At 38.3% G+C, this 26,236-nt stretch overlaps 2 protein-coding genes across 2 annotated transcripts; one reads left to right on the top strand and one right to left on the bottom strand.

Annotated features, from left to right (window-relative positions):
- The first annotated feature begins 2,400 nt into the window (after nucleotides 1-2,400).
- Nucleotides 2,401-10,589, top strand: LOC144711689 (casein kinase 1-like protein HD16). Its single transcript, XM_078585691.1, is given in 17 exon segments — nucleotides 2,401-2,793; nucleotides 3,155-3,551; nucleotides 4,823-4,948; nucleotides 5,031-5,104; nucleotides 5,197-5,266; nucleotides 5,363-5,418; nucleotides 5,491-5,562; nucleotides 6,040-6,134; nucleotides 6,286-6,352; nucleotides 6,436-6,565; nucleotides 6,645-6,863; nucleotides 6,983-7,113; nucleotides 7,819-7,993; nucleotides 8,130-8,220; nucleotides 8,344-8,501; nucleotides 9,108-9,296; nucleotides 10,102-10,589. Coding segments are annotated over 16 exon segments (2,046 nt in total). The 5' UTR covers nucleotides 2,401-2,793; nucleotides 3,155-3,218; the 3' UTR covers nucleotides 10,162-10,589.
- Nucleotides 10,590-13,429: 2,840 nt separating this feature from the next.
- Nucleotides 13,430-17,964, bottom strand: LOC144712121 (P-loop containing nucleoside triphosphate hydrolases superfamily protein). Its single transcript, XM_078586309.1, has 12 exons — nucleotides 17,524-17,964; nucleotides 17,252-17,437; nucleotides 16,649-16,834; nucleotides 16,181-16,264; nucleotides 15,726-15,767; nucleotides 15,581-15,652; nucleotides 15,203-15,502; nucleotides 15,077-15,115; nucleotides 14,430-14,534; nucleotides 14,287-14,355; nucleotides 14,084-14,209; nucleotides 13,430-13,852 (listed from the first exon to the last, which is right to left on the bottom strand). Exons 1-12 carry the CDS (start codon nucleotides 17,851-17,853, stop codon nucleotides 13,673-13,675), a joined length of 1,719 nt encoding a protein of 572 aa, XP_078442435.1. The 5' UTR covers nucleotides 17,854-17,964; the 3' UTR covers nucleotides 13,430-13,672.
- Nucleotides 17,965-26,236: the final 8,272 nt, after the last annotated feature.

Genomic DNA, 26,236 nt, shown 5'->3' with positions numbered 1-26,236 from the left:
ACTTTTTCAAAATATTCTTTTATAATCCTGAATTTATTTTGTAAGTTCAACTTTATTCTTAAAGACAATATTAAAAGTGTTAAATGGGTATTTCTAAAATTCTCAAATATCTAAGGAAACATGAATTTTATGGTCGCGCCAATCAATAAATAACTTATGAAATCAAAATTATTTTGGTTTTTCTCAAACTACCCTTTTAAAAGCTGGAATTTTGTCTTGCAGTTCAGTTTTTTTTCTCAAAGACAACATAACAAAGTGTGAAAGAGGTATTTATGTCTATCTTAAGTATTGCAGGTATCTGGAATTTTTTAGGTGCTTCAATTGACAAATAAATTGAGAAATCAAGGGCATTGGGTCTTTATCAAACTAGCATTTTAAAATCCTGAAATTTTCTTTCAGTTTTATTTTTTTAATAATATTAACTGTTAAGTGTGTATTTCTATCTTTCTCAAGTATCCATGTAATCCACAATTTTTTTTCCTACTAGGTATAAAATAGATGATTGAAGTTGCATTTTTATCACAGTTTATTAGTGTTTTCGTCTTTTGTTTGCCCACCATCAATCGACGTTTAATTTGAGAAACCAGGGGTAGTTTTGTCTCGTAAAATTATATTTAAAATCCGGAGATGTTTATGTTCAAGTTTACCTTTCAAACCAAGGGATAAATAAGGTTATATGAGTTTTTTTTCTTTCCCATTATCTATAATATACGAAATGAAATTTCATTTACACCCCAATTTAATATCATGTTTCTCATTTTTTTTGCTCAGTAGCAATCAACTTTTATTTGTTAAGACAACCAGCAGTTTCATCTTTCTCATGAAATTACCTTTGAAATCTGCAGTTTGTCTTGAAGTTAAATGTTCTTAACAATAGATAAATAAATGTTAAATGGTATTTATTGTCTTTTGTTGGATATCCATAAAATCTACAATTTTATCATCCCTAATATCTATAATATGGTTAAATGAAGTTTCATTTTCACCCCAATTATGATCCTATTTTTCATTTTCTCCCACCATCGATCAACTTTAACTTCTCGAGACAGTAGGTTATTTCATCATTTTCAAATTACCACTAAAATCTGCAAATTTTCTTGAAGTTGATTTTTTAAACATGATTAAAAACTTTTAAATGTGTTTTCTTGTCTTTTCTTGAATATCCCTACAATCTAAAGTTGTTTATCCCCTATTTCTGTAGTATAGTCAAATGAAGTCGCATCCCCCCATGATAAACAAATGATTAAAGGGGTATTTCTCCACTTCTACATTTTTTCGCCCATCATTAATCAGCTTAACTGAAAAAATAAAGGGTTTTTTGTTTCTTCCAAAAAACTTCAAGATCCCCATTTTTGTTAAGTTGTTTTGTTTAATAAGATATTTAAAAAGCTAAAAGAAGTATTTTTGCATGTCCAAAATCAACAATAGAATCTGCTATTCTTTCTTCCTTATTAAAAAATAATAAAATAAAGTTGCATTTTCTTTCCAAGTTAAACATATGGTTTGATGGATATTCTCCAGTTCTCCCTTTATTCGTCCATCATCAATCAACTTAAATCACAAAATAAAGGGGTTTTCAGTATTTCACAAAATATCCATAAATTATTCTTTTTTGCTCACGAAGATGCATTTCTAACAAAACTTAAAAGAGGTCAGCGGAGTAATATTGTCCCAAATTACCCATAAAATTGGTAATATTTTCTTCCGTCTTAAGAAATGACCAAATGAAATTGCATTTTTTTCCCAAGTAAAACAAATGGCTAGAGGGCTATTCATATCCGCCCATTAAACCATTAAAATCCGAATTTATTACTTATCCCTAAAACGAGTCCCAAAAATTCCCCAAATTTTCGCCCTTCATTTTCCTCAATATTCTAAGAATACTGATCATTATCCGGACCAGTAAATTTACCCAATAAAAAATGAATATTGACTTTAAAGTCAAGTCAACTCCAACGATGACCACTCATTTAAAAACGTAATCAAATTATAGAAAGAGATTTGACCAGTCAAACCGTAATTAACGTCTCTATAACAAGTCAACGTTGACTAGGGAAGGTCAATGTGGACTGATTTTGGCGGCAAAAACAACATTTACTTTCTATTTTCCAATTTTACCAAATATTTGAAACAAGGCCTCGAAAATACGAAATGGCGAAAAAACCCAACTTGCTAACAAAACAAAAATTCAAATCTCAGTTTCGGTCGCTTTACGGCAGACATTCGGATACTTAATGATTTAATTATTTTCCTGTAATTACTTTTATACCCGGTTAATTTCGCCTAGGTCCTCGGGAGAAGAGTAATTGCAAAACAGTAACTTTTTCACAGAAGACGAGAGGCTGATGGAAGAAGCCTTCACTGCTCTATCTCTGCCAGTCTCTCTCTAAACTTCTTTCTCTTCAGTGTTCGTTCTCTTCCTATTTCTCTCTAACTTTCTCTCTCTCTATATCTACCTCTCTCTATCTCTATTTCTCTCTTTCTTTCTCTATATCTATATCTATATCTCTATTTCTCTCTCTATCTCTCTGTCTATCTTTGCATGCGTTGCTCGCTCTACGAAGCACATCGGACTACCGACAGCCGGCAGACTCGATCTTTCTGCAAATCGAGCTTGCCCGGAAGCGATTTTTCGAAGATGGAATCAAGAGATGAAATGGGTCCCGTAGATGATGCGATGTTCATCGATTAACAGCTCAACATTTGCAGTAGAACAGTCGTCTTGTTCATACTTTCCGATCGTGGGTCGCCCCTTTTCAGCGGATTTTTTCATCATCTTGGTGCTGTCGGCAGGTAAATCTACCCCCTTCTCGATCATCGCGCCGGCGGGATGTATATTTTCCAGCTGATTTCCTCGTGTTCTTGATTTATTGTCCCTGGGCATCCGATGATTTTCTGGGTTGATCAGATCGTAGGGATTGGCGCGGATAATTCCTCCTTTTTCGATTATCAGTTATCGATCTGAACTCGGAATAGACTGAAGATCTATCCGGACTTTTGATTCCCCATCAGATTACTGCCAGTGATTCGTAATCCTGATCAATCTCATCGATTATCCGTGTTTTTATTTGAAACCCGGGAGAAGCGATGATCTTTTTGTGATTTTCATTTAATTGATATGATCTTAATCCTTGATTTTGCGCTCAAATTTCAGAACTTCTTCATTGGATCGACGAGGGGGGATCGAAAATTTAGATGGGCGCGTAGCTGATTCGGGAATGCCTGAACTGAGGAGCGGGCCGAGGCAAGGTCGGCTGAAGACTCAAAGAATTGATGATATTCCCACGCCGTTTCAGCCGGGCTGCCCTCCTCCTGCTATAAACAGGCCAGGCAGGCGTGTGGGTAGAGCGAGAGGGAATGGCACAGCTGTGACTAGAGAGAGAGTGGTTGGAGGAGGAGTAGGAATTAGAGTAGGGGGTGGAATTAGCAATCTTGATCAAGAGCCCTGTAAGGTTGAGAACCAGGAGAAAGTTGCAGGAATGGAAGGGCCAAGTGTGGAGAAGGTAGCCGTGCCCGAAGACGAGGCGACGACGTCTCCGATCCCTGATAGGGTACTCTCTTCAACTCTCTTCTTTTCTTTTGATCTTGTTCTTCTTTGTTTTATGAATCTCTAGCTGAGAAAATGTCTAGTCTCTTGTGGACCACTCTGTAGGATTCGAACCCGGGTGAAATTCTGGCTTACTTGTCCGAGCAAAAAGAACGAATTGATCTTGTAGGATTTTTTTTTAAAAAAATTTGGTGCCATTTGGAAAATATTTATTCTTGGGAGGCCATGAAGACCGCCTTCGTTGTTATCATTGTTTTTAGCTTATTTTTTTAGGCCTCAGTTTCTTGGATCACTGCAGTGTTATGATGAATTGCCAGACTTTTATGATAAATTAAATGCTTGTGAGTTTTTTATTAAAACTTAAGAAATAAGATACCTGGTGATTTGTTTCTATGAGCTTTTCCCAGCCTTTAGTACCAAGTTTTTTTTAAAGTTACTCTTATTGAGGAAGATTTTAGTTCAACGCTTGAGCTTCATTTTAAAGCATTTGGAACAAGGGAACCATCTATTGAAAATTCATACTCAGATGAAACTAAATTTAAGTGGGTCTTCTATAGCTGAGGTTGTTACGATGTTTATCTATTATTCAGTCTCATTTAATGCGGCTTTAACATCTCAATTGTATTCTTGCGTGGGCATCAGTCGCTTCGTTTTTGTTTTCCAACTATTTTTTCCCTGATGATTTTTTTCTGGATGGGTCTGCTTATGCATACTCAAAATCTTGAGCTTTGATACGATCACCGACCCCTCTCAGGGGTTTTTCCACCATTTGTATGAGGAAATATTTCATATTCTCCGTTATTGCCAAATACGCCAGCCCACCATATCTTACCTGCCCTTTTACTGGGGATGCTTCTTGTATTTAAAGGAAAACTATCCTTATTCGAATGATTACCCCTGATTGGGTGTTGGCCATCTCCAAATATGATGATTTTCGTTTTGAAAGAAACCAACTATGATGATGAGTTGTCATCATCCTGTCATCTGACCTACAGGCGGGATGACAATGATGATGAGGATTTTTTCTCTTTGTCATCTCTTGTCACTTTCCCTCTGTTAACCTCACTAAGATGATGAGATATGCTGGAAAAATCATTGTCTTCATTCGTCTGTGGTCACGATGACAATGACTGCTTACATTGTCTGCATCATTCAAACTGTGGACGATGATGATGACAGTCTTTGGATGATGATGACGATTTTTGTAGTGGGTTGGTCATTTCTGAAGTTACGAGCATTAATGATGATGATACATACTTCTATGGAAATTGACAGGTGCAAGTAGGGAATTCTCCGCTCTACAAGGTAGAGAGGAAGCTGGGTAAGGGCGGTTTTGGGCAGGTCTTCGTCGGTCGGAGAGTTATGGATGGATCTGAGAGGACAGGCCCTGATGCTTTCGAGGTTTTGTCTTTGTTTCCTTCTATAAAATTGGCCAATTAATATTGGTTTTCTCGATATGCTTTAACGTCTGATACGAACGCAGGTGGCTCTGAAATTTGAGCACAGAAACAGCAAGGGTTGTAATTTTGGGCCTCCTTATGAGTGGCAAGTCTACAGGTAAGGGGCCATATCACATTTCAGCTCCAATTTCTCAATCTTTTTATTCATTTATTCAATGTTTAACTGCTTTCCTGATGAACTACTGCCAGCCATCTCAATGGATGTTACGGACTGCCGTGGGTTCACTATAAGGGCCGTCAGGGGGATTACTTTATTTTGGTGAGGATGAACTTCATCATTATGTAGACTTAAGGAATTCTCATAAGCTCTTGTTTTATAAATCAACCCTTTTCATGCTTCCGATGATTCTCTCAGGTCATGGATATCCTGGGACCCAGTCTTTGGGATGTGTGGAATTCTATTGGCCAAGCGTAAGAAAATGAATTTAATTTGATGGGGGAAAGTGCAATGCACTACTGACAGGTTTGACTTATCTTGCGCAGGATGTCCCCAAATATGGTGGCTTGTATTGCTGTAGAGGCAATATCAATTCTGGAGAAGCTACACCAGAAAGGGTATGTGCATCCTGCAATTAGAATACAGCTGATCCCATGATGTTGACGATGACGATGAAGGATGACAACTGCAAACACAATGACAAATCATCTTTGTTATTGTCATTGATAAAATCATCATTGTTACTGATGAAGTCCTCCTTGCATCATCGTTGCTCCAGTACAAAAAATAGATTTCGAATTTTGGGGATGACGATGACAATGACACTGGATAATGACGTTGTTAAAGACAATGACAAATCATCATTGTTATCGTCATTTCTAAAATCATCTCAATGTTATTTCTCCTCGTCTCACCATCTTCTCGTCATTAGTCCTGTACAAAAAATGAATGTTGAAATTTTGGGATGATGATGACGAATTTGTGATCGTCTGCCAACACCTATCTGAGACTGTATTACGGCCTTCTTTTCCTGAAAATCCCTTCTGTTAACCTTTTTTTGTTCTCTTGGCCTCCATCTCCTCCAACAACATCAGGTTTGTACATGGAGATGTCAAACCGGAGAATTTCTTGCTGGGTCAGCCTGGGACCCCGGACGAGAAGAAACTTTTCCTTATTGACCTCGGCCTAGGTGTCTGCTTGGTCCACACTTCTTTTATTTTTATTTTTTTGACCTTCCATTCATTTCCATTTAATATTTTTCTTAATGGGGGGTTCCTAGAAAAATCAATAATTTCGGTGTGATCTAATTTCTGCTGCCAATATCTTTGGCAACTTTTCAGCTTCAAAGTGGAGGGATACTTCTACCGGGCAGCATGTGGAATATGACCAGAGGCCAGATATCTTTAGGTTCGCTTTCTGAAAAGCATTTTTCTTCAATTTTTTTGTTTAATCATTTTCTCGATCGTAATTAAACATCTTTTATTCTCCAGGGGTACGGTTCGATATGCAAGTGTCCATGCACACTTAGGCCGCACAGGGAGCCGATGAGACGATCTAGAATCACTGGCATATACTTTGGTTTTCCTAATGCGGGGCAGGCTGCCATGGCAAGGATATCAGGTGGGTTTTCCTACAGCTATATATCCAAATTTTCATAGCTTTTTTTCATTGATAGCTCAATTTTATGCCCACTTCACAGGGAGACAACAAGAGCTTTCTTGTGAGCAAGAAAAAGATGGCTACCCCCCCTGATATGCTATGCTGTTTCTGCCCCCCGCCTTTTAAGGAGTTCCTTGAAACTGTGACAAACATGAAATTCGATGAGGAACCCAACTACTCAAAACTCATTTCGCTTTTTGAAACCTTGATTGATCCCTGCACTTCGTTGAGGCCTATCAGAATCGATGGGGCCTTGAAGGTTGTGAAACACGCGTCATAACTTGAGTCTTCTGCTTTTCATTTGCAGTGATTTCTATCTTCAGTAGTTTTTCTAACGGATCTGTCGTCTTTAGCTCATAGTGGGTGTGTTTCCTTTAGGTTGGACAGAAACGAGGTAGATTACTGGTCAATCTAGAAGAAGACGAGCAGCCTAGGAAGAAGGTGCGGATGGGGACACCTGCCACCCAGTGGATTTCAGTGTATAATGCAAGACGCCCAATGAAACAAAGGTTTGTAAAACAGGTTTTGCTAAAATTTGATTTTTCGGCCATGTTTCTTTGTTTATATATCAAGGAAAGCATACGTTCACGTAGGGTTCGGCATGCTAGATGATGCTGACAATAGAGGGATACTGAGTTGTCATATTCCTTGTAATCTGTCCACACAAGGATAACGATGACTCATAATGGTCATCATTTAGTCACAGACGAGTGATGAGGACGGCAATGATTACGATATGATGGAAAATGTAATTTATGTAAATTTTTTCTCAAGTGTAACTCTGTCCTCTCTTTCTCGGTGCACCCTGCTTCATCGTCAGTGACAAGATGACAATGAGGACTCATCGGTGTCACTCGTGTGCAGCTATGGATGATGATGACAAATTGTTATTGTTATCATCATCGGCTAAGCATGATGATGATCAGTCATCATTATTCATGTAGTTCGTCTGTGCTAGGATGACAATGACAATTCATCATCATCAGTCTGGGCGGCTATGGATGACGATGGCAACTCATTATCGCCTTCATTGTCCTAGCCGTAGACGAGTGACAATAATGATGACAAACTCGTCATTGTCCTCCAACCTACCTTCACAAGGGCTTTTTCCAGATCTATTCCCGTGTTCTTGTCATATGGACATTTTGTGAGATTTTTAGCTAGTCCTAATTTTTGTGGGTGCAATTCATTTCATTCACTCCTTGCTTTGGTAGATATCATTACAACGTCATAGACGCAAGACTTCGCCAGCACATTGAAAAGGCATCTGAAGATGGGTTGTATATAAGCTGTGTGGCCTCTGCCTCTAATCTCTGGGCTCTCATCATGGATGCTGGGACGGGCTTCTCCGACCAAGTTTATGAATTGTCATCTATGTTCCTACACAAGGTTCGCTTGTTTCAAATTGAAATTCTCACCCATTTTCTCCAAATATTTCGTTTCTACTCCATGTTATCTGTAGATGCTATTCATGGCACCACTTTTGGCCCCCTTGACGCCGTGAAAAAAATCAAAATTGGATCAGGACTGGATCATGGAGCAATGGGAAAAGAACTATTACATAAGCTCTATTGCTGGTGCAAACAATGGTAGCTCCTTGGTCGTCATGTCAAAAGGTTATTTCTCGCTTATGTTTTGCTCTTCGTTTTGTAAATCCATTGTCGTGGTAATAAGCCAATCTTGAGAATTTCAGAATAACCCTTATCTCTTTACTCATTAATTCTATCATTATTCTTCAGGGACTCCATACACCCAGCAATCTTACAAAGTTAGCGAATCATTTCCCTTCAAGTGGATAAACAAGAAATGGAAAGAGGGTTTTCATGTGACCTCCATGACCACTGCGGGGAATCGCTGGGGAGTGGTCATGTCTCGGAACGCCGGCTATTCAGATCAGGCAGGATGGGTTCAGTTTTTTGTGCACTATGATTATAATGAAATGATGGTGATGGCATGATTGGGGATGATCATTTGCTTTATAACGTGGATTCCAACGTTATAAATGTGGTTGGCAGATGATGACGGTTTGGCAACCTCATAGTAGTCACCATCATTCAGGACAGCGACCCCTAGTTATTATACAATGGTATCCCACATTGGAGACAAAGGCCTGAATCCTGTGGGAAGAGGAACAAGTTGGACTTTGAGAACAACTTGTTTGGATCAAATTGAATTTCGATCCAGTCAAGATCAGATATGATTGATCAATAAAAAATTCGATCCGTCAGAGTTTTCAGTTGATCATGAACGGTCGTTAGATTGATCATGATCGATGGGGTGGACAAGTTTGAAGTACATCCTCTCTCTCTGTGGAAATCCACACAATCAGATGATAAATCCAATCACAATCAGGGATTTTCTGTTCATAAAAAATTTTCAATCAGATCTAATCCAACCCCTGTCTTGATGCCTTATCATCCGTCAACCCTTTTGATTAAATTGTGTTGAAATGATGCTAATGATGGTTATGATGATCAAATAAGATTTGGGTGTTTTGTTACAGGTGGTGGAGTTGGATTTTCTATACCCAAGCGAGGGAATTCACCGGCGGTGGGAGAGCGGGTACCGGATCACATCAAGTGCTGCCACATCGGAACAAGCAGCGTTCATTTTGAGTATCCCAAAGAGGAAGCTGATGGATGAGACCCAGGAGACTCTGCGCACCTCTGCTTTCCCCAGCAACCATGTCAAGGTATGCTCATGCATCCCCAAAGCTCAACCTTTATCATATTTACATTAAATGTAGCCGTATGTTTGTGTATATTTAAGTGTCCTTTTTTTTCTCATGAAGTAATGGTTGTGTTCCTCTGTTATATTTTTCTGGTAGATTGATAAAGAAAAAATGTTCTTTATAGGAAAAATTTTCTTGCTTTCAATCCCTCTCTCTTTCTCTCTCTATCTATCTATCTGATTATCTGTCTGCATGTCAAGGCATGCCCATGAATCTCCAAGGACCACTTTGTTACTTTTACATTTGGGGTATCTGCATGTTTGTGTTTGTTTGTTCTATTATTATAGATAAGAATAGGATTAAATGGTCTATATGTTATCATAATGATAGTGGGAGCTCTCTCGCTCTCTCCCTTTCTCTGTCTGTATTTCTCTCTCCCTCAGTTTTTCTGTCTGTCTGTTTCTCTCCCTCTCACTTTCTTCCTCTCAGTCTTCCTCTCTCTCTCTCTTCCTCTCCGTCTCTCTCTCTCCCTTACTGTCTGGCTCCCTCTCTCCCTCTCTCTCTCTCTGTTCCTCACACTGTTTTTCTCTATCTCTCCCTCTCTCTCTCTCTCTCTCTCCCTCTCACTGTCTTTCTCTATCTCTCTCTCTCTCCCTCTCACTGTCTTTCTCTATCTCTCTCTCTCTCCCTCTCACTGTCTTTCTCTATCTCTCTCTCTCTCCCTCTCATTGTCTGTCTGTCTGGTCTCTCCCTCTCACTGTCTGTCTGTCTGTCTGTCTGTCTGTCTCTCTATTTTCCCATTGACATTCAACATTTGTTTTTTCAGGAGAAATGGGCAAAGAACCTATACATAGCGTCAATTTGCTATGGGCGGACTGTTTGTTGATGCCCTGTTTTGTGAATTCCTGCGAGCACCATTGAAGGAGAGCATTGGGCCCCTCCCCATTGATGGACTCTGATAAACAAATCCAGAGAATCAGAGATAGGGAGAGAGAAACAAAGAAAAAAAGAAAGAAAGAAAGAAAGAAAGAAAGAAAGAAAGAGAGAGAGAGAGAATGGTGTCAGGTATGAGATTCTCTACCAAAGCCTTGGCATCCGTGTAAATTCTGAAGGGAAGTCTTTTGCCAGCCATCCCTCCCAAGGTGAAGAAGGGGATCTCTCTCTCACTTTCTTCCTTTTCTCCCCATGACATGATGGTAAAGGAATTTGGGGGAAAGCATGTCTGCTTACTCAATTTCTCTCTCCAGCGTTTGATGTTTTTGTATTGATGAATCAGATCATTGAGATCTAATATAAAGAAAGACATTTTGATGATGCCCTCTAGATTTTTCTATTTCCTCACATGATTCTATCATGATAGCTTCTGTGTTTGAGTGTGTGACGTGGGAAAAAAATTGGATGAAAGTGTGGGGAAACTTCTGTAAAAAAGGAAAAGAAGAGAGTCAGTAGACTCAGCAGAATGTTTGTATATTCTAGAAAAACTTCTTTTCACTTCTCTTCCAAGTGGGTAAACAAAGAAATCTGTGTTATATGAACAAAATAGGTTTTAGTTTTTTTTGAAAGAAAAAAAAGAAGTCTTAGCTTAACTGGAGGGTTATACATATGCACCCAAGTCATGTTGTAGGGGTTAAATAATATTCCTTGGCCAAGTTGTTTTAACCTCTCCGGAATGAGTTATGCTTCTGGAATCTTAGTTTCTCCTTACTTTTGGATAATGAATTGCCAACCTTTTTTATTAGGGAAAAGGATTTATTGTTGTAATGACAAATACATTGCTGAGCAATTAATTCATGTTGCATGTCCAAATTCATGTGTTAATAATTTTGATCATAATTCCTCTGTTTCTTCCAGAGTATTTTTTGCAAAGAAGTTCCTATAAACGATCAAAGAGAAATGTCTTGGACAAAGTAAAAAAATGGAGATAAATTTTATAGTGTAACACTAGTGTCACTGTCAGAAAGAATAAGATGGACTGGAAGACAGTTTCAGAAATTTCATAGTGCTTTTGATAAATGTCCACTTTTCTGTTTTACTGCTGGATGAAAAGCTTTAGAAAAAGAAGGTACTTGACACATCGGGGAGTCAATGACTGTGACTTGTTTGACACATTCTTGTTAGTGAATCCTTGGTCAACAGATAGTCAATGTCTGCTCACATTTTAGTTTAACTTCATAAATAGATGACATTTTTTATATGGTTATATATGGTATACACCCCTTTCATGATGAAGGAATTGAACCATCGCTTATTAGACTCGTACACATCATGACCAATCAAACTTTAATGTTGTGGTAAAGACCTGAAATTTCATTATTCTACTCTAAAACTTTAGAGATAAAAGTTTTATGCTTCATGGAATTAGGGATCTAAGAGATAAATTATCTTAGTAAGAAATGCTCAGATGTGGTTCAGCACACCAAAAAAAGTTGTGATCCATCTTACTGAAGCATTTCTTCCAAAAGCTGTTCAATTCTACAAGCATATTATTTATCCTATTATCTAATGCATCCTGAAGAAACAAGTGATGGAAATTTTCACCTTCATCTTCATGATGCAAGGCTTACTACTTTTCATGCAGACTTACCATTTCACTTAGATCTTCTTAATGTATGTACCTTGGGTTTTGCTGGTCTTCATTAAATTCAGATCATTGTAAACTTAAAATTTTCCATTAAATCCATCATTTGGGTTTAACCCTAACATTAGACTTGCGCTTTAACCCTAACATTAGGATTTCTTAAGGGACCTCATAAAGTCAGGGGGCAGTTATCAATGAAGATGAAAATATATCTTTTCACAGAGATATATTTAAGGGATTAGAGAAACCAGACATTACATTATTGGAAGTTTCAGGGGTAAAGGAGGATGTGCTTGATATGGGAATTGGTCACCAACTTCAAATGAGCTATTTTTATATAGTAGGAACTTATCAACCAAGCCAATATATATATAATAAATAAAAAAACCAAGCCAATATCGATCTTAATTGACTTCCTCCACAAAACAATTCAGGATGACAGATCTACATTTGGATCATTATTTTCTCATTAACAAACAAGGGCATTAGCCAACGGCTTCTTCCCATTCAGTATTTCTCTTCAGATATCTTTCAAAGTATCATTTTCTTCTCCCTTGGCAATCATGGTTCAAAGTATCATTAATGGCGTCCCTGCGAAACTAGCTTTTATTTCTTTACTAATTATGATGTTTTCAGAATATTATAAGTTTTCATCAGATAAGTTCGACTTAGAATATTTTGCTACAGTAGTAGAAATTTATTGACATTACTGTTACATAGAACCGTCCAGACATTAGGATAATCTTTTGTGGGGTTAATACAGATATTTTAATAGACCAAAAAAAGCTATATTTTTGTTGATGACATCATAGAACATTTATTAATGCTCACATTTATTAATCAAACAAAGTTTGGTCATTTGCATTCATTTTTTTGAAAAAAAAAGATCTTTAATAGATGCCTCACAGGTGTAGCGCAGGGACATGGACGGGACAATTTTTTTCGTCCCGGGACGAAAATCATCTCGGAGACCACTGGACGGGACGGTTTTCGCCCCATGGGACGAAAAAACTGTCCTTCCGGGGGTCTAGGACGAAGGACGAATCTGAACAAAAAACCGCCAGATTCACATCTGATGGTTGAGATGTAGCCACGTGGCCTCGCTAGGACAATTTGCATCAAAGTCCCTGTATTTTTACAAGCGTGCAAGCTGACGCTGCTCAGAAATAATTGTACATGTCCCTTTGCATTCTCCCTCCCCCCGTAGTTCCCTAAAAAACTTAGGAAAATCTATATTAATATAGTTAAAATATAAAAGGGTTTTTTTCGTCCAGGACGAGGAACTGGACGGTTTTTCCCCCGGACGAGACGAAAATTCGTCCCGGGAGGACTGGACGGGACGGTTTTCGTACCGTCGGACAAATAAGTCGTCACGTCCTTCGTTCCTGCACTGAATCTCAGCATCGGATGGGACAAAATTCGTCCCGTGCCGTCCATCGTCCACGTCCAGGACGATTCGGAACTATACTCACAGGTGGACAGCTATGCACAACCAACATTTGGAATCAAGAACAAGTGTGCTCGTTACGTAAAATCTACAACGATACCTCTCAAAAGACATTTTGGAAGATCTGAATTACTGAAAAATACAGGGATAGTAGAATAGTGGATCCACGGGCATGCCCATTATCAAGAACTTAGATAGCAATAGAAAAGAAGAGATAAACGAACTTGTAAGATCATGCTAAATATACGAAATTTCATGCATATTGAACCATAAAAAGAAAAAAATGAACAAAATTGACCGTTCATTATAATGGGCTGCTGTGGGTGTACCCGTCATTATAATGATCTGCTCCATCCATGCTCCTCAATAATTCTAAATTCTGGAAAACTGTCTTCCATCTTCACCCTTGGTCTTGCCATATGGGTTGCTCCAGCTGATTCGGTTACGGGTACCCTCGACTTTTCGCTGTTTCTTCCTAAACTTAGAAGCATTGCTGTCAATGTTGAGATTGACCTTCGGCGGCGAGCTGAACCCAAACGAGGCGGCCACAGCCTGTTCATTTTCCACATAAATCAGCAGCTTTCCTTGGTTTTTCATCTTTTTCAAAAGCAAGAAGGCGTCGATAAAAACAGATTTTGTTGTCTACAATCTTCTTTAACCGCGGCCAAAAGATACATCAAATAAAAACTTCAATTTTACACATTGCCTATACTTGGACTTGCCTAAGATTATGATGATAAAAATGAAGAATATTTCATAGAAGAACACTAAGATTATGCGCACCTTGACATCAAGTCGATGAACGTTGAAGACATCCTTCATTGAATGTGAATTATAAGCCAGCATGTAAGACCTGTAGGCATCTTTGGCAGACTGATTGAGATGGTAATTCGTCTCTACCAGTTTATTCTGCGTAAATTGACACGATTTTGAGTAAACAACAGGACCCAGATGATTGAGAATACTAGCTAAAAATAGATTAATACCAAGTGCGATTGCACATTTGCCAGCTTCTTCTCTTCAAATTCGTACTCCTTAACGGGCACTTTGGCAGCCTAACGTCAGCATAAGAATCATGAGTGAGGGAAGATTGCAAAAGGAAAGCTTAATGTTGAGCGAATTTAAAGACCTTTAGATAACTCAGAAACTGAAGCTCTTCGGGGATTAGGAAGAGCAAAGCATGCCCTCTGCCTCCTTCACCCCTGGCCGTTCGCCCAACCCTGTGAATATACTCCTGGAATAATAGATCCCCGAGTTATTTTCATACATTTGACAATTAAAGTAGCAGGATTTATCGTTTACAATTTAGATATCGCAATTAGGAGTTAACAATAAGATATCGTTTACAATTTAGATATCGTTTACAATTTATCGTTTACTGTTATCATTCGTTCGCGCCAGGATGACAATGATGACGACGACAAAGTGGTCATCACCATCATCATTCGTCTGTGGATGATAATAATAATGATCGTTTAGATGGAAATGACTACTTTTTCATGGGAAGTCAAACCTTACATACCAGTTACAGGTGAGTGGCTGTGGCCCAGGTGGGGAAAAAGGAAGAACTAAGCTTTCATGGCGACTTACAGATACAAATGCAACATAATAAGAAAGAAGGCTTAAAGAACACCATAAAAAATAAAGTCTGAGACTGTAAGATGGGTTTTAGGATATATGGTGATGGGGACCCTAGATTATGCTAATTTTAGCGTCTGAAAACTAGAAAAAATTGGATAAAAGGTTAGAGAAGGATCATGAAAAAGTAGGCAGCACCTTGGGATCATCTGGAGGGTCATACTGAACGATCCAGTCCTACAAACCAATACAAAAACCTCAATTGGACGAGAAATAATTATAGTTGAATAGCATGACAATAAATCACAGGTGAGGAGAACAAACCACAGCAGGAATATCAAGTCCACGAGCAGCGACATCAGTGCACAATAAGATGCCCTTCTCCGCTTTACAGAAATCAAAAAATGTCGTGGTCCGCTTCTGTTGCTTTTGCTTCCCGTGGATATCAGAACACTCCACCTTGATAAATCGGAGGAGATCTGCATGATACTTGACAGAGTTGCAAGAGGAGAAGAAAACCATCACTTTTTTTGACAGATTTCTCTTCAAAAACGAGTAAAGAAGTATGAATCTCTTTGCCGAAGGGACTACACAGTAGCCTTGCTGTAGCCCTTCATTCGTAACCTGCAATAAAACAGCCATGTTAACCAATTAGTATAGTCCAAGGAAGACCGAGAGATAGAGAAATTAAACTTAAATTACCCTGGCACGGCCATCATCGACTCCAACATAATCGGGTTTTGTCTGAAATGATAGGCGAACAAGATCTGCAACCTAAAGAAGAAGAATAAAGCATTGGCGTTAAACAGATACAATAAGAAAGAGAGACCCCAAATAAAACGCTTGCCTTTTGCGTCTGGGTTGCAGAAAAAAGGGCCGTCTGTCTCTCCTGAAAAAGCAATCGATCTTTCATTGTTAACATTTGATAAATAAAAGCATTAGTTTAGTTTCATAATTTCTAATAGGTCCTAATCAGAGGAAGCATAAAACATATTCAAATAGGAACTTCAAATGTTAACAATGTCAAGTTACTGTCACTACAGGGCCAATGAGGTTCTTCGTAGGGCCCTCCTCCCCCAAACAATTAATTCCCTTAAACTGTAATTCAGAAAACACGGCGCCAATTCATAACCCTAATCCCTTCAAGTAGCTAGACGGGATCAGTGTTGATTCGAATTCTTCAGAAATCACAACAAGAGCATTCGCTTAGGGAATGATAGTAAAAAATACACACGAAAAAATCTCGAATATGTTTCCAGAATTTTTTTTGAGAAGAAAAGTGATGAAAATTTAATAATCCACCTTTGGTAAAAGTTTAATAATCTGTTTCATATCATCCTCAAAGTTCTCTTCCAATATTCTGTCAGCTTCATCAATCATCAAACACTGCATATAAAACAACGAATTGTTAAGATAAATTCATAGGAAGATACTAAATAATGACTCTATGAATCATAAGAAAATAGTAAGGAAAACAGGCAGTGTTAAAATAACCATGATGCGCACTCAACCAGTCAAATCAACACAGAGCCCAAGAGACATTGCAACTCATACAATCAACAAGGGAATCTATAGGAATAATTACTAGCTCAAATTCAAATATTCACGTCTTCACATCTCCAAGTTTCTCAAGACGTTTACATAACAATGAATTCTCAGGGTTATTTGTATAAAAAACATGTGAAAACTCTTTTGGCGTTCAAAACTCGGAAGCAAAGCAAATTTGTGACTTTAGACAAAACCCTTCGCGACTTCTGATCAAAACAATACCTTGAGATTTTTGAAAATAAAACCCTTCGTAGATTGAAGGTGATCCAGAAGTCTCCCAGGCGTGGCAATAAGGAGATTAACTCCTTTTACCAGCCGTTCTGCTTCTCCTCTTCGGGAGTTACCACCAATGACATACCCGACAGTTTGCGTGTGGTACTTGAGAAGATCTACAGCTACCGCATGAGTCTGAAGAAAAATCCAAAAAAACTACATGAACATCCAAAACCCATAAAGTGAACATATCAATCTCTGTACTTTTCTTAAAGAAGAATGATAGTTTCTGGAAACTTTCTGATAGCCAAGTGAGATAACATAAAATACAGATATATAGACCTCATAAAAAAATGGAATCTGACGAGTATTAATCCTGCAGTCTTTACACATTCCCACCTTCCATTTGAACCTCAAGAGGAGTGTAAATCTGAATTCCGTAGACAATTGAGCTCTTTGGGTAGTTTTATTTGGACAGAAAAAATATTATATTATTAGGAGTAAGAGGAAATCTTTTTTGCTAGTGACATGCACAGTTCCAACCGGATTTCATTCTTGAACAAAAATCAAAAATTGGATTTATTTCATGTTATTCTAGCATGACAGATTCACCTGAATTGCAAGTTCTCTAGTCGGGCAGATGACGATAACTCCAGTTCCATTTCTTGCGCTGAAGCTTATTCTATACAAGAGTTCAATCGCCGGCACAAGAAACGCCAGAGTCTTCCCAGAACCTGTTCTTGCAGCTCCAACAACGTCTTTTCCCACCAACAAACGCGGAATGGCCCCCGCTTGGATCTGCAATCAAAATTTCCCAAATTAAATCAACAAAAATACATCAATCCAAAACAAAATTACCTCGACCCACATCCCAAATTCATCACCTGGGTCATGTTCTCGAATCCCATGTCGTTGATAGCTCTCATAGTGGGCTCAGAGATGGGAAGTTCCGAGAAAGGCTGTGAGCTCATGATTCCCTTTGACGATTTCTGCTTCTTGGCGGGCGGCAAAACTTCATCTCCGGCAGTCTCCCTGGCGTTGCCTTCTTCTCGCTCTTCTTTCCCATGTTCTTCCTTTGATGGGTCGTCTTCGGTTTCGTCGATGAATCCATTATTATCTTCTTCGATGCTGCCTTCCCTTGATTTTTCAGCTGTACCCGCTTTGTTCTTCTTCCTCTTCTTCCTCTTCTTCTCGATGCTCATGGAGTCTTCCATGGAGGTGGGCTGCCGGGGGAACTCTAGAGAGAGATAGAGAGGGAGATAGAGAGAGAGAGAGGCCTGAAAGGGGATTTGCTGGAGTGAAAGGTGAGAGTTTTAGGGTTTTGGGTCCATGGCGGGAAGTATGTATTACCCATGAACACAACATGTAAACATTATTTTATTTGGAAAAAAATATAGAATTTGAAAAAAAAACGAAAGTTTTGAATGCAAAATTTGTTTTGGAAGACTGCAAAAAATGGGAATCTATGAATATAGATCTCTATTGTCGATGTGTGAACTATGTTATCAAGGAGTATGAAAATGATTAGTGATCGAGTATGTGAATAATTATAGTATATCCCAAGAGTACAGTAGAAGCCTAGTCTATTGATTATTACATTCAATTATTTTGGAAATTGGCATGTATGATCCCAATTTATACATAAGATAATGTCATGATGTTTTGCATTTTGTGCACAGAAACCATATCAATGGGTTTCTGAGCATATGTATTTATTGGAGGACAGATGAACACTTGAATGTATGTTTTTGTAGCTCTAAGTGTTAGTTTGTGTCGCCTTAACCTGGCAACATGACAAATTAAACCCTTATCCACCTTTTAAAAAAAACAATAATCGATTATCATGATACGGGATAGGTAAATGTATTATGTTGGCACCCAAATTTAATATGTTTGTCCTCGTTTGATTCAGACTTAACCAACGATATTTGTGAATGTTTTGCCATGAATATTGTACAATAAATATAGGGTGAGCAAGCGCCAATCCACAAGAGGTAGGAAATCACTTGTTTATCTTAAATATGATTAGAAAATAGGATTATGCTAGGCAACATTCTCTCACGAGTGAGACCATAGTTAGATAGTGGTGGCGCATGGTGATGATGGATGAAATGTTTTTAGATTCTTGGATAACACAAATAATTATATTCTATCTAGGATTCCACGAATACAAAAGGGATGCAATATAAATATATGATATCCTTCCATTTTAACATATGCATAAGGAAAATGTATATGGACATACATAATTATTTTTTCTTGAGATTTGGCCACATTTTTCCTCGTCCTACTTCTGGATACTCCACCCACATTAGGAGTGTTACACTTCTCATTGAAGATTCAAATACAAAAAAATCATTCAAAATCCTAGCATTAAAAAAGTCTAGCATCATGGATCATAGAGAGCCTAATCATGTTGGCCAGTCTATGCTAGAGCACATTTAAAGTGAAGAGGAGAGTAAATAAGAGAATAATTATAATTAGCTGATCCTATAACCCCATTAGTATCTTTCAAAATATATCTAAATATAACTCTACAAATAAAAATACCCTTAAATATATTTTAACAATCAATTCTTCCATAAAATATATTTCATAAATTCTGGATTTTGGGGAAATTTAAGAAAACAAGCATGAATCTTAAAAAATATTAAATAACATATGATCTCATTCCATGAATGGTATTTTCTACAGAAGAATCTGAACATGATATAAGAATGGTAAAACACTTTCCTGCACACGAATTGCATATTGCAACATAAAAAGGTGGTAAAACTGTATACATAAAACATGTGATAACATGCGTTATTTCAACAAATCCGACGCACAAATGATGAAAAAATGTAGTAAAAAAGTATGACATGCATCCATTTAACAGTTAATTAAACAAATGAATACCTAGTTTTACGCACAAATGAGACATTCTCATGCGACCTATACCAAATGGATGATAAAAAATAAATGAACCTAGTTTTATGAATGTTATATTCAATGACATAATCTTAGTATGATATAAAAGTGGTAAAACATTTTCATATGCATGAATTGCATATTTCTACATAATAAAAAAGTGGTAAAACCCTATACATAAAATATGTGATAACATGCATAATTTCAACAAATATAACAAACAAATTATTAAAAAATGTAATATAAATATATGATATCCTTCCATTTTAAGATTTATTCAATAAATTTTAACCTAGTTTTATGCCCAATAGAGACATTCTCAAGCGATATATATAAAGGCTGGGAAAAACCTAAAATAGTTTTTCATTGTTTTCCTGGTGTATTACACAGCCTTTGTTGGCAAATTAGTTCTCACTCGTTGAAGCAAATTTGCCCAAAGGTGCTGAAGTGAGAGAACTGGGATTTTTTATCTCTTACAGTTGAACTTGGGAGGTATTGCACAAGAATGAAAATCTGGGATAATTCCCCTCGAGGTTGGATTGAGGACGAGTATTACTTAATATCAATAAGTATGAGCCAACTCCTATTCTATCATCAAATTCAGTAGGTGGGTGACATTTCTTAAGATATACTTCCAAACATGTATTAATCGAGTCAAATCCTAATTTTATACTTCTCCTATACTCATACTTTAGGAAATAAAACATGAACTAGTGTGGATCCACAATTTGGGTATAGCTGATAATATATTAAGAAACACAATTCTTTGATTAAATCTATGAAGGCCATTCTTTAGGTATGTAGAGTATCGTACAAATAATTTAGATGTGTTGACTCAGTGTATAAAGCTTGATTCAATTTGGATAAACACCGTGTTTTTTTAAAGTTATCAAATAGGGCAGGAACAAGTGTTGACCCTATATGATTAAACACATTGACGTCAATTATGAAACTTTAATGGGCTTTAACCTGAATTATTTTAAAAATTATATGGAAAAGTGTATTCTACCATTAGTTTACTGTTACAAATGTATATACATTTTAATTCGACATCATCGACCTATATACGTCCTATAACTTACATTAGACTGGGCACATTTGTAGCACAACCTTTATATCCATGACAGTCATATTTTTCATCTTGTTATTTTGGAATTTAAATAAATGAAAAATAAAGTTAAATACTAATTTCAGATCCTAAAAGATATCAAACAAACTAGGTGTAAAGTAAGAACAGTAATTACTAATTAAAATAGATTGTTCATGAACTATTGCAAACAATTACCTTTTCCCTTCAAGTATTTATCCATCTATTCCAAATTTTTGTTAAAATTTTCTATATTTTGTAAGGAGAACCAGTTAGAAATAGCTATTTTATAAATACTAAATAGAACTAAGTTACACTAAAATGTGTGGTTATTGATTTACTAAATGACCAAAGAGTTGTGTCAAAGTTCTTTAACTACCAAAATTATTGTAAATAATACATTTCGAACCAAGTCTTGAAAGTATCTCTCAGATAAATTAGTGGGTGAATTTTCAGAACCACTCAATTATTTTATGACGTGCATGTCTCAAAATTTTATTGGTAATCATTTTAAGATATGTAACATAATCTCAACAAATAGAATTTTGTAAAATATATAAATGATTCAAAATTTGTGGGTTGCAGTATTATATACTGCAAAATTAGAGTTATAAAATTTATCTTCAGACATTTTGAAGATGAGCTGATTTTTCCTATTGATCATTTTATTGTCCTCCATCTGCTAAAATATTTTCTAATTGTAATATGTGAAACTCGATAATAAATTTGGGGAAATTTAAGAATAAATTACCTTTTTAAGGACATAAAATATGATTGAATCCACCTATCACCAAAGGTAAATATGATGATTTATCGATTCTTAACTATTTTGTTCTAATATTAGGGCCACGATGATTATATATTTATATTATAAAAATATATGGAGTGTGAGTATCACAACATGGTAAAGTATGAAATATTTTGTTATGGAGGAGAGTGTTATAATTTTATGATAAATATTTTTTATGAATATTATTAATTCTCAGATGAAATTAGTTGATGAGAAATGATTTATTTCAAAATTGAAGTTGAGATATGTGTTTTCTATATGGTAGATGATACATTGTCAATCATTTATCTGGAATTTTCACATATATAAAAAAAATAAAAAATGATTTTATTAAATAAATTACAAATATATTATTAAAGATTTCATTCCTTGAAAAAATAATTGTAATTAAAACATTATTTGAAAATTTTATCGGTTTTCCTTGGAATGGTTACATTGTAAAATATTCTAGGAATGATTTTGATACCAGTAAAGAATTAAGGCATACTTGGAATGGTGGCGACGACGCCAACGCATCGACACCGGACGCGTCACCACCATCAACCAAAGTCAACGCCTCCGCTACGGACATGCCGCCACCGTCATCGGACCAAGTCAACACACCGGCGTCACGCACGTATCCACGCACGCATGCCCCTTCACGCATCATGACACGTCGCCAAAGGCAGATCAACAACTGCCCCTTGACGTGACACAAACCACGTCCCTCGTCTTTAATTTTTAGTAACTTGTATTTTCTCTTTCCTCCAAGGCCTATATGTATAGGCCATTGTTTCAAGAAACAATTATGCAAGTCATAATTCAAGAATTGAGTTTTTGTTAGACTCTTCTTGGAGGACTTGCCCTAGCCTCCCCTATCCCCTTCTCCTTCCGATCGCCGCCGCCGCCGCCGCTCACCGCCGCTCGCCGCTGCCGGCTACCGCCTCTCTCTCTCTCTCGCTTGTTCCTCTTCCCTTATTCCTTCTTTTCCTTCCCACTCTTTCTCCACCCCACCCTTCTACCTCGTCCGCCTAAGGTTGCCCCTGGCCACCCGCTCTGAGCTGCAAGGCTACCAGGGGCCGCCCTGGGCCGCCCGCCTAGCCCGGGCTAGGCACCGCCCGCTGGTCACCAAGCGCACCCGCCAGACTGCCCTAGGGCTTGCCCCCAGGCTGCCTAAGGCTGGGCCACCTGAGCAGCCTAAGGTCACACCCGGCCGCCTGCTGCCCGCCCAGACACTTAGTCGCCCGCCCATGGCCACCTGGGCCGCCGCCCAGGCCGCCCAAGGCAGCCGCCTAGGCCGCCTGGGCCGCCCAAGGACAGCCCAAGGCAGCCCAGGCGTTAAGCCCCAGCCATGCTTCCCCAAGGCAGCCCGCCCTAGGCCCCTAGGGCTAAGGTTACTCGCCTCGCAGGCCGCGTTGCCCGCCAGACGCCCAGCGCTAAGGTTACTCGCGCTAGCCGCCTGCAGCTACCGCCTAGGGCCGCCCAAGGCGCACCAACCGTGTCGGTGCCCACGCACGCCAGCACTGTCCGTGTCCGCACTCATCCATCACTATCCTTGCCAGGGCCGTACAACGCCCGGAATGCCCAGATCCTCTCGTCCAGTGGGCCATTCAACGCCCGGAATCGCCTAGTCTTGTCACGATCAGAATTCCCTGCAACCTCTTCACGCACTACGGTGCTGAGGTACGCCTGAACTCTTTGGTGTCGAAGTGTTCTTCGTCCAGTGTTCCGCAAGAATTCTCCACCGCCGACATATTTGATTTGATTTGGAATTCCCTAAAATTCTCTCTATCGTGAGTTTTCCTCGTGACGTGAATTTGAGCATTGGATTTGGTGCTTTGGCATCGTCATGGTGGTTGAAGATAGTACTCCCGCCCTCGACGAGGAACGGGGCTGCACCACCATCATTTCATTGGTTTTAGGTTTTCGAACTCGATTGTGTGAATTTTGTGCCTGTTTATTTCCTCTACCCAAACCCGTCCATCATTCTCCACCGTCATTGTCATTCCCGTCACCTGAATCGTCTTCCCCTTGACCGTCCTATGTCATCCATCCCTCGTCGTCACTTCCGTCTCCCTTAGTTGTCCTGCATCATGGAAATATTGAAAATCAATAAGTATGCACAAGTGAATTAGGTAAATAGGGAACCTAATATTGATTATTTATGGCTATCCTTGAGACGAACCAAAGCACTCTAAGATTTATATTTTGTCAAATAGTCAAAAAGAGAAATTAAAGCACACAAAGTTCAATATATACGTGAAAAAGTATTTGATCTTAATACATAAACTTAAAAAAATAGAGTTTAAGACAGAGAGGAGCTAACTTAAGTATGCTTATTTAATTTGGCTTGTTATTAATGACAGTATTTTGTGATATTCAATGCGAGGATCATGTTTTGGCCACTATATACTCTCGAAATTCATTTTTTTCTGTTTGCAAGCTTTGGTTAGATTTTTTCATCTAGAACACTGATTATTAAGATAATACATCTAGGATTAGCTCAAACCAATATTAATATACAAGTTTCCATATCCTTATGTTCTTCATACACTCGTCGTTAAAATAATATATTCTAAACAAAATACCACTTAATAATACTAAATTGATAGAAATGGAATAAATTATTTAAAAAACCAAACCCAAACCCCTTAATGGGAGATACACCACTACTAACAAACCTTACAGATTAGTTTACTTCTGAGGAAATATGCAATGCATATAGTTCCTTAGGAAATGGATAATATCCTACAATTCAAGTGTTTAGAAAATTATGTACTTGGAAACATCCTCATTAATATGATTTTTCAATAAGTGAAAACCCACCTGAAATTTGCACACAACTTCATGGAATGAATCACAGTACAAACACATTGACCAATGTATTTATTTTTTATTGGAGAAGTCTTAAAATTCATCAAGACCATTATCCTAAGGACCCACTGATAAAATATTTACCTGGTTTAGATAGTTTAAATATCATAAAAAGGATGTTGAAAGTATGGTGTACTCAAATTTTATTAATACTTTTATAGTGATGTGCATATATATATATATATATGCACATCGGATTAGAAAAATGAACTTATAACACAGGATATCAATACTATTTTATACTTCCAATTTAAAATGTTTAATATAATCCCAATGAGGTATCTTCTTCTCCTTGATATCATCACATAGTAGTTTCACGAGTGTAAACTGGATTCAACGGTCAAACACTTGTTACCATAGTTTGTTGATCCAACCTAAACCATTACTAGGACATAAACCTAGAGGTATCATCCCACATCAAAATGAAAGTCAAGTGTGATGGAGCGCCAGCTTACCCCATCGGATACATCATTAGAGCTGTCATCATCGCCATCGACCTAACCGCCGGTTTGCGCCCCACACGGCCGCGACGCCAAGGCTATGGTGAAGACATTCAGGTTTAACACCCGGTGATAAGCATGACTGCTACATCGCATGTTTAATTTCTCACCAGCTCGTGCTTGTCCTATTTTTGTTTTATCGTGTTCGTGTTTTCATCTACGTCGAGTCCATGTTTGTTACGTCGTGTCTGTATCGTCTTGTCATGTTATGTTCGCTGCGCCATGTGGCTTTCTTTATGCTTCTTAGTTTATTTGCTTTGCTGTAAAGGGAATCCATGTATAAGGCCCTTAACGGACCTTATAATGGACCCTCTTGAAAGGGCCCATCATGGCCTATATAAGGCCATGGTGGGCACCAAAACATTTCAGATCTGGAATTTGTGTTTTGGCAGTTACCCAAGAATAAGAGAGGAGAAGAGGAAGAAGGAAGAGAATCAGTCGCGTCATCAGCGTCCGTTCAAGCGCCAGATCGTCCCTACTCCGTCATTACCGCCCTTAGATGGTGTTGTGTGCGGTATCTGGAGCCAGATGCAATATCGTCGACCGCCCATGTCTTGGCTTGGTGTCTACGTGCCTAGTTCGGGACGACTGTATTACTCACACATCTGCTATCTGGAGTGGTCCCATTGCCCTCACGGTCTGTACCGTCATGTTTTTATCGCTGCCGGCTATGCACGACACAGACGAGGCGATCTTCTGAATGGATATCCGCGTGGATCTGAGTCCCCTTTGAGACCTCTTGATTCAGTCCATGTTCGATGCATCTCCTGTTCGACAACCCTTGACTCAATTGTGTGCATGCTGAACGACAACCCTCGGACGAGATCTATTGCTTCACCACGACTGGTCAACGCAACCAAGCCAGCCCATCGTGATCGCCAGAACACTGGACTACCGCATCTACATCTCTTCTCGACCTTGTAACCATCGACGATCTCTGCATACACTCATGCCTCTAGGTTATTAGTGTGAAACGCGTTCAGTCCAACATATTCACCCGCGACGCTCAATGCGACCATGCAAGGCTGATCGTGCATCTGTGGTGTGATGTCCACGATCAACTAGAATGCGTGAAGGCTCATACCTACGCTATTGATGCTACCTGAGGTCACCTTTACTGCTGTGCTAGTGCTAGCGCTTGTGTCATTGCTTTGACGCGATCGCTCATCCCTCGAGCGCCTGCGACCCTACCGGGATGTAGCGACAGTTGGCATCAGTGCAAATGTCTTAAAATTCATCAAGACCATTATACTTAGCACCCACTGATAAAATATTTACCTGGTTTAGATAGTTTAAATATCATAAAAAGGATGTTGAAAGTATGGTGTACTCAAATTTTATTAATACTTTTATAGTGATGTGCATATATATATATATATATGCACATCGGATTAGAAAAATGAACTTATAACACAGGATATCAATACTATTTTATACTTCCAATTTAAAATGTTTAA

Source organism: Wolffia australiana, chromosome 14 (assembly GCF_029677425.1).
Source record: "Wolffia australiana isolate 7733 chromosome 14, ASM2967742v1".
Classification (NCBI taxonomy): Eukaryota; Viridiplantae; Streptophyta; class Magnoliopsida; order Alismatales; family Araceae; genus Wolffia; species Wolffia australiana.
This window is presented reverse-complemented; position numbering and strand designations above follow the sequence as displayed.

Excerpts from the sequence above, each read along its gene's own strand:
- LOC144712121 (XM_078586309.1), bottom strand. The coding sequence starts at position 17,853 with ATGGAAGACTCCATGAGCATCGAGAAGAAGAGGAAGAAGAGGAAGAAG. Across the intron at positions 16,265-16,648 it reads TTATTTTCAAAAATCTCAAG|TGTTTGATGATTGATGAAGC; the intron begins GTATTGTTTTGA and ends TTTTATATGCAG. Across the intron at positions 14,210-14,286 it reads CAAATGTGCAATCGCACTTG|AATAAACTGGTAGAGACGAA; the intron begins GTATTAATCTAT and ends CAATTTACGCAG.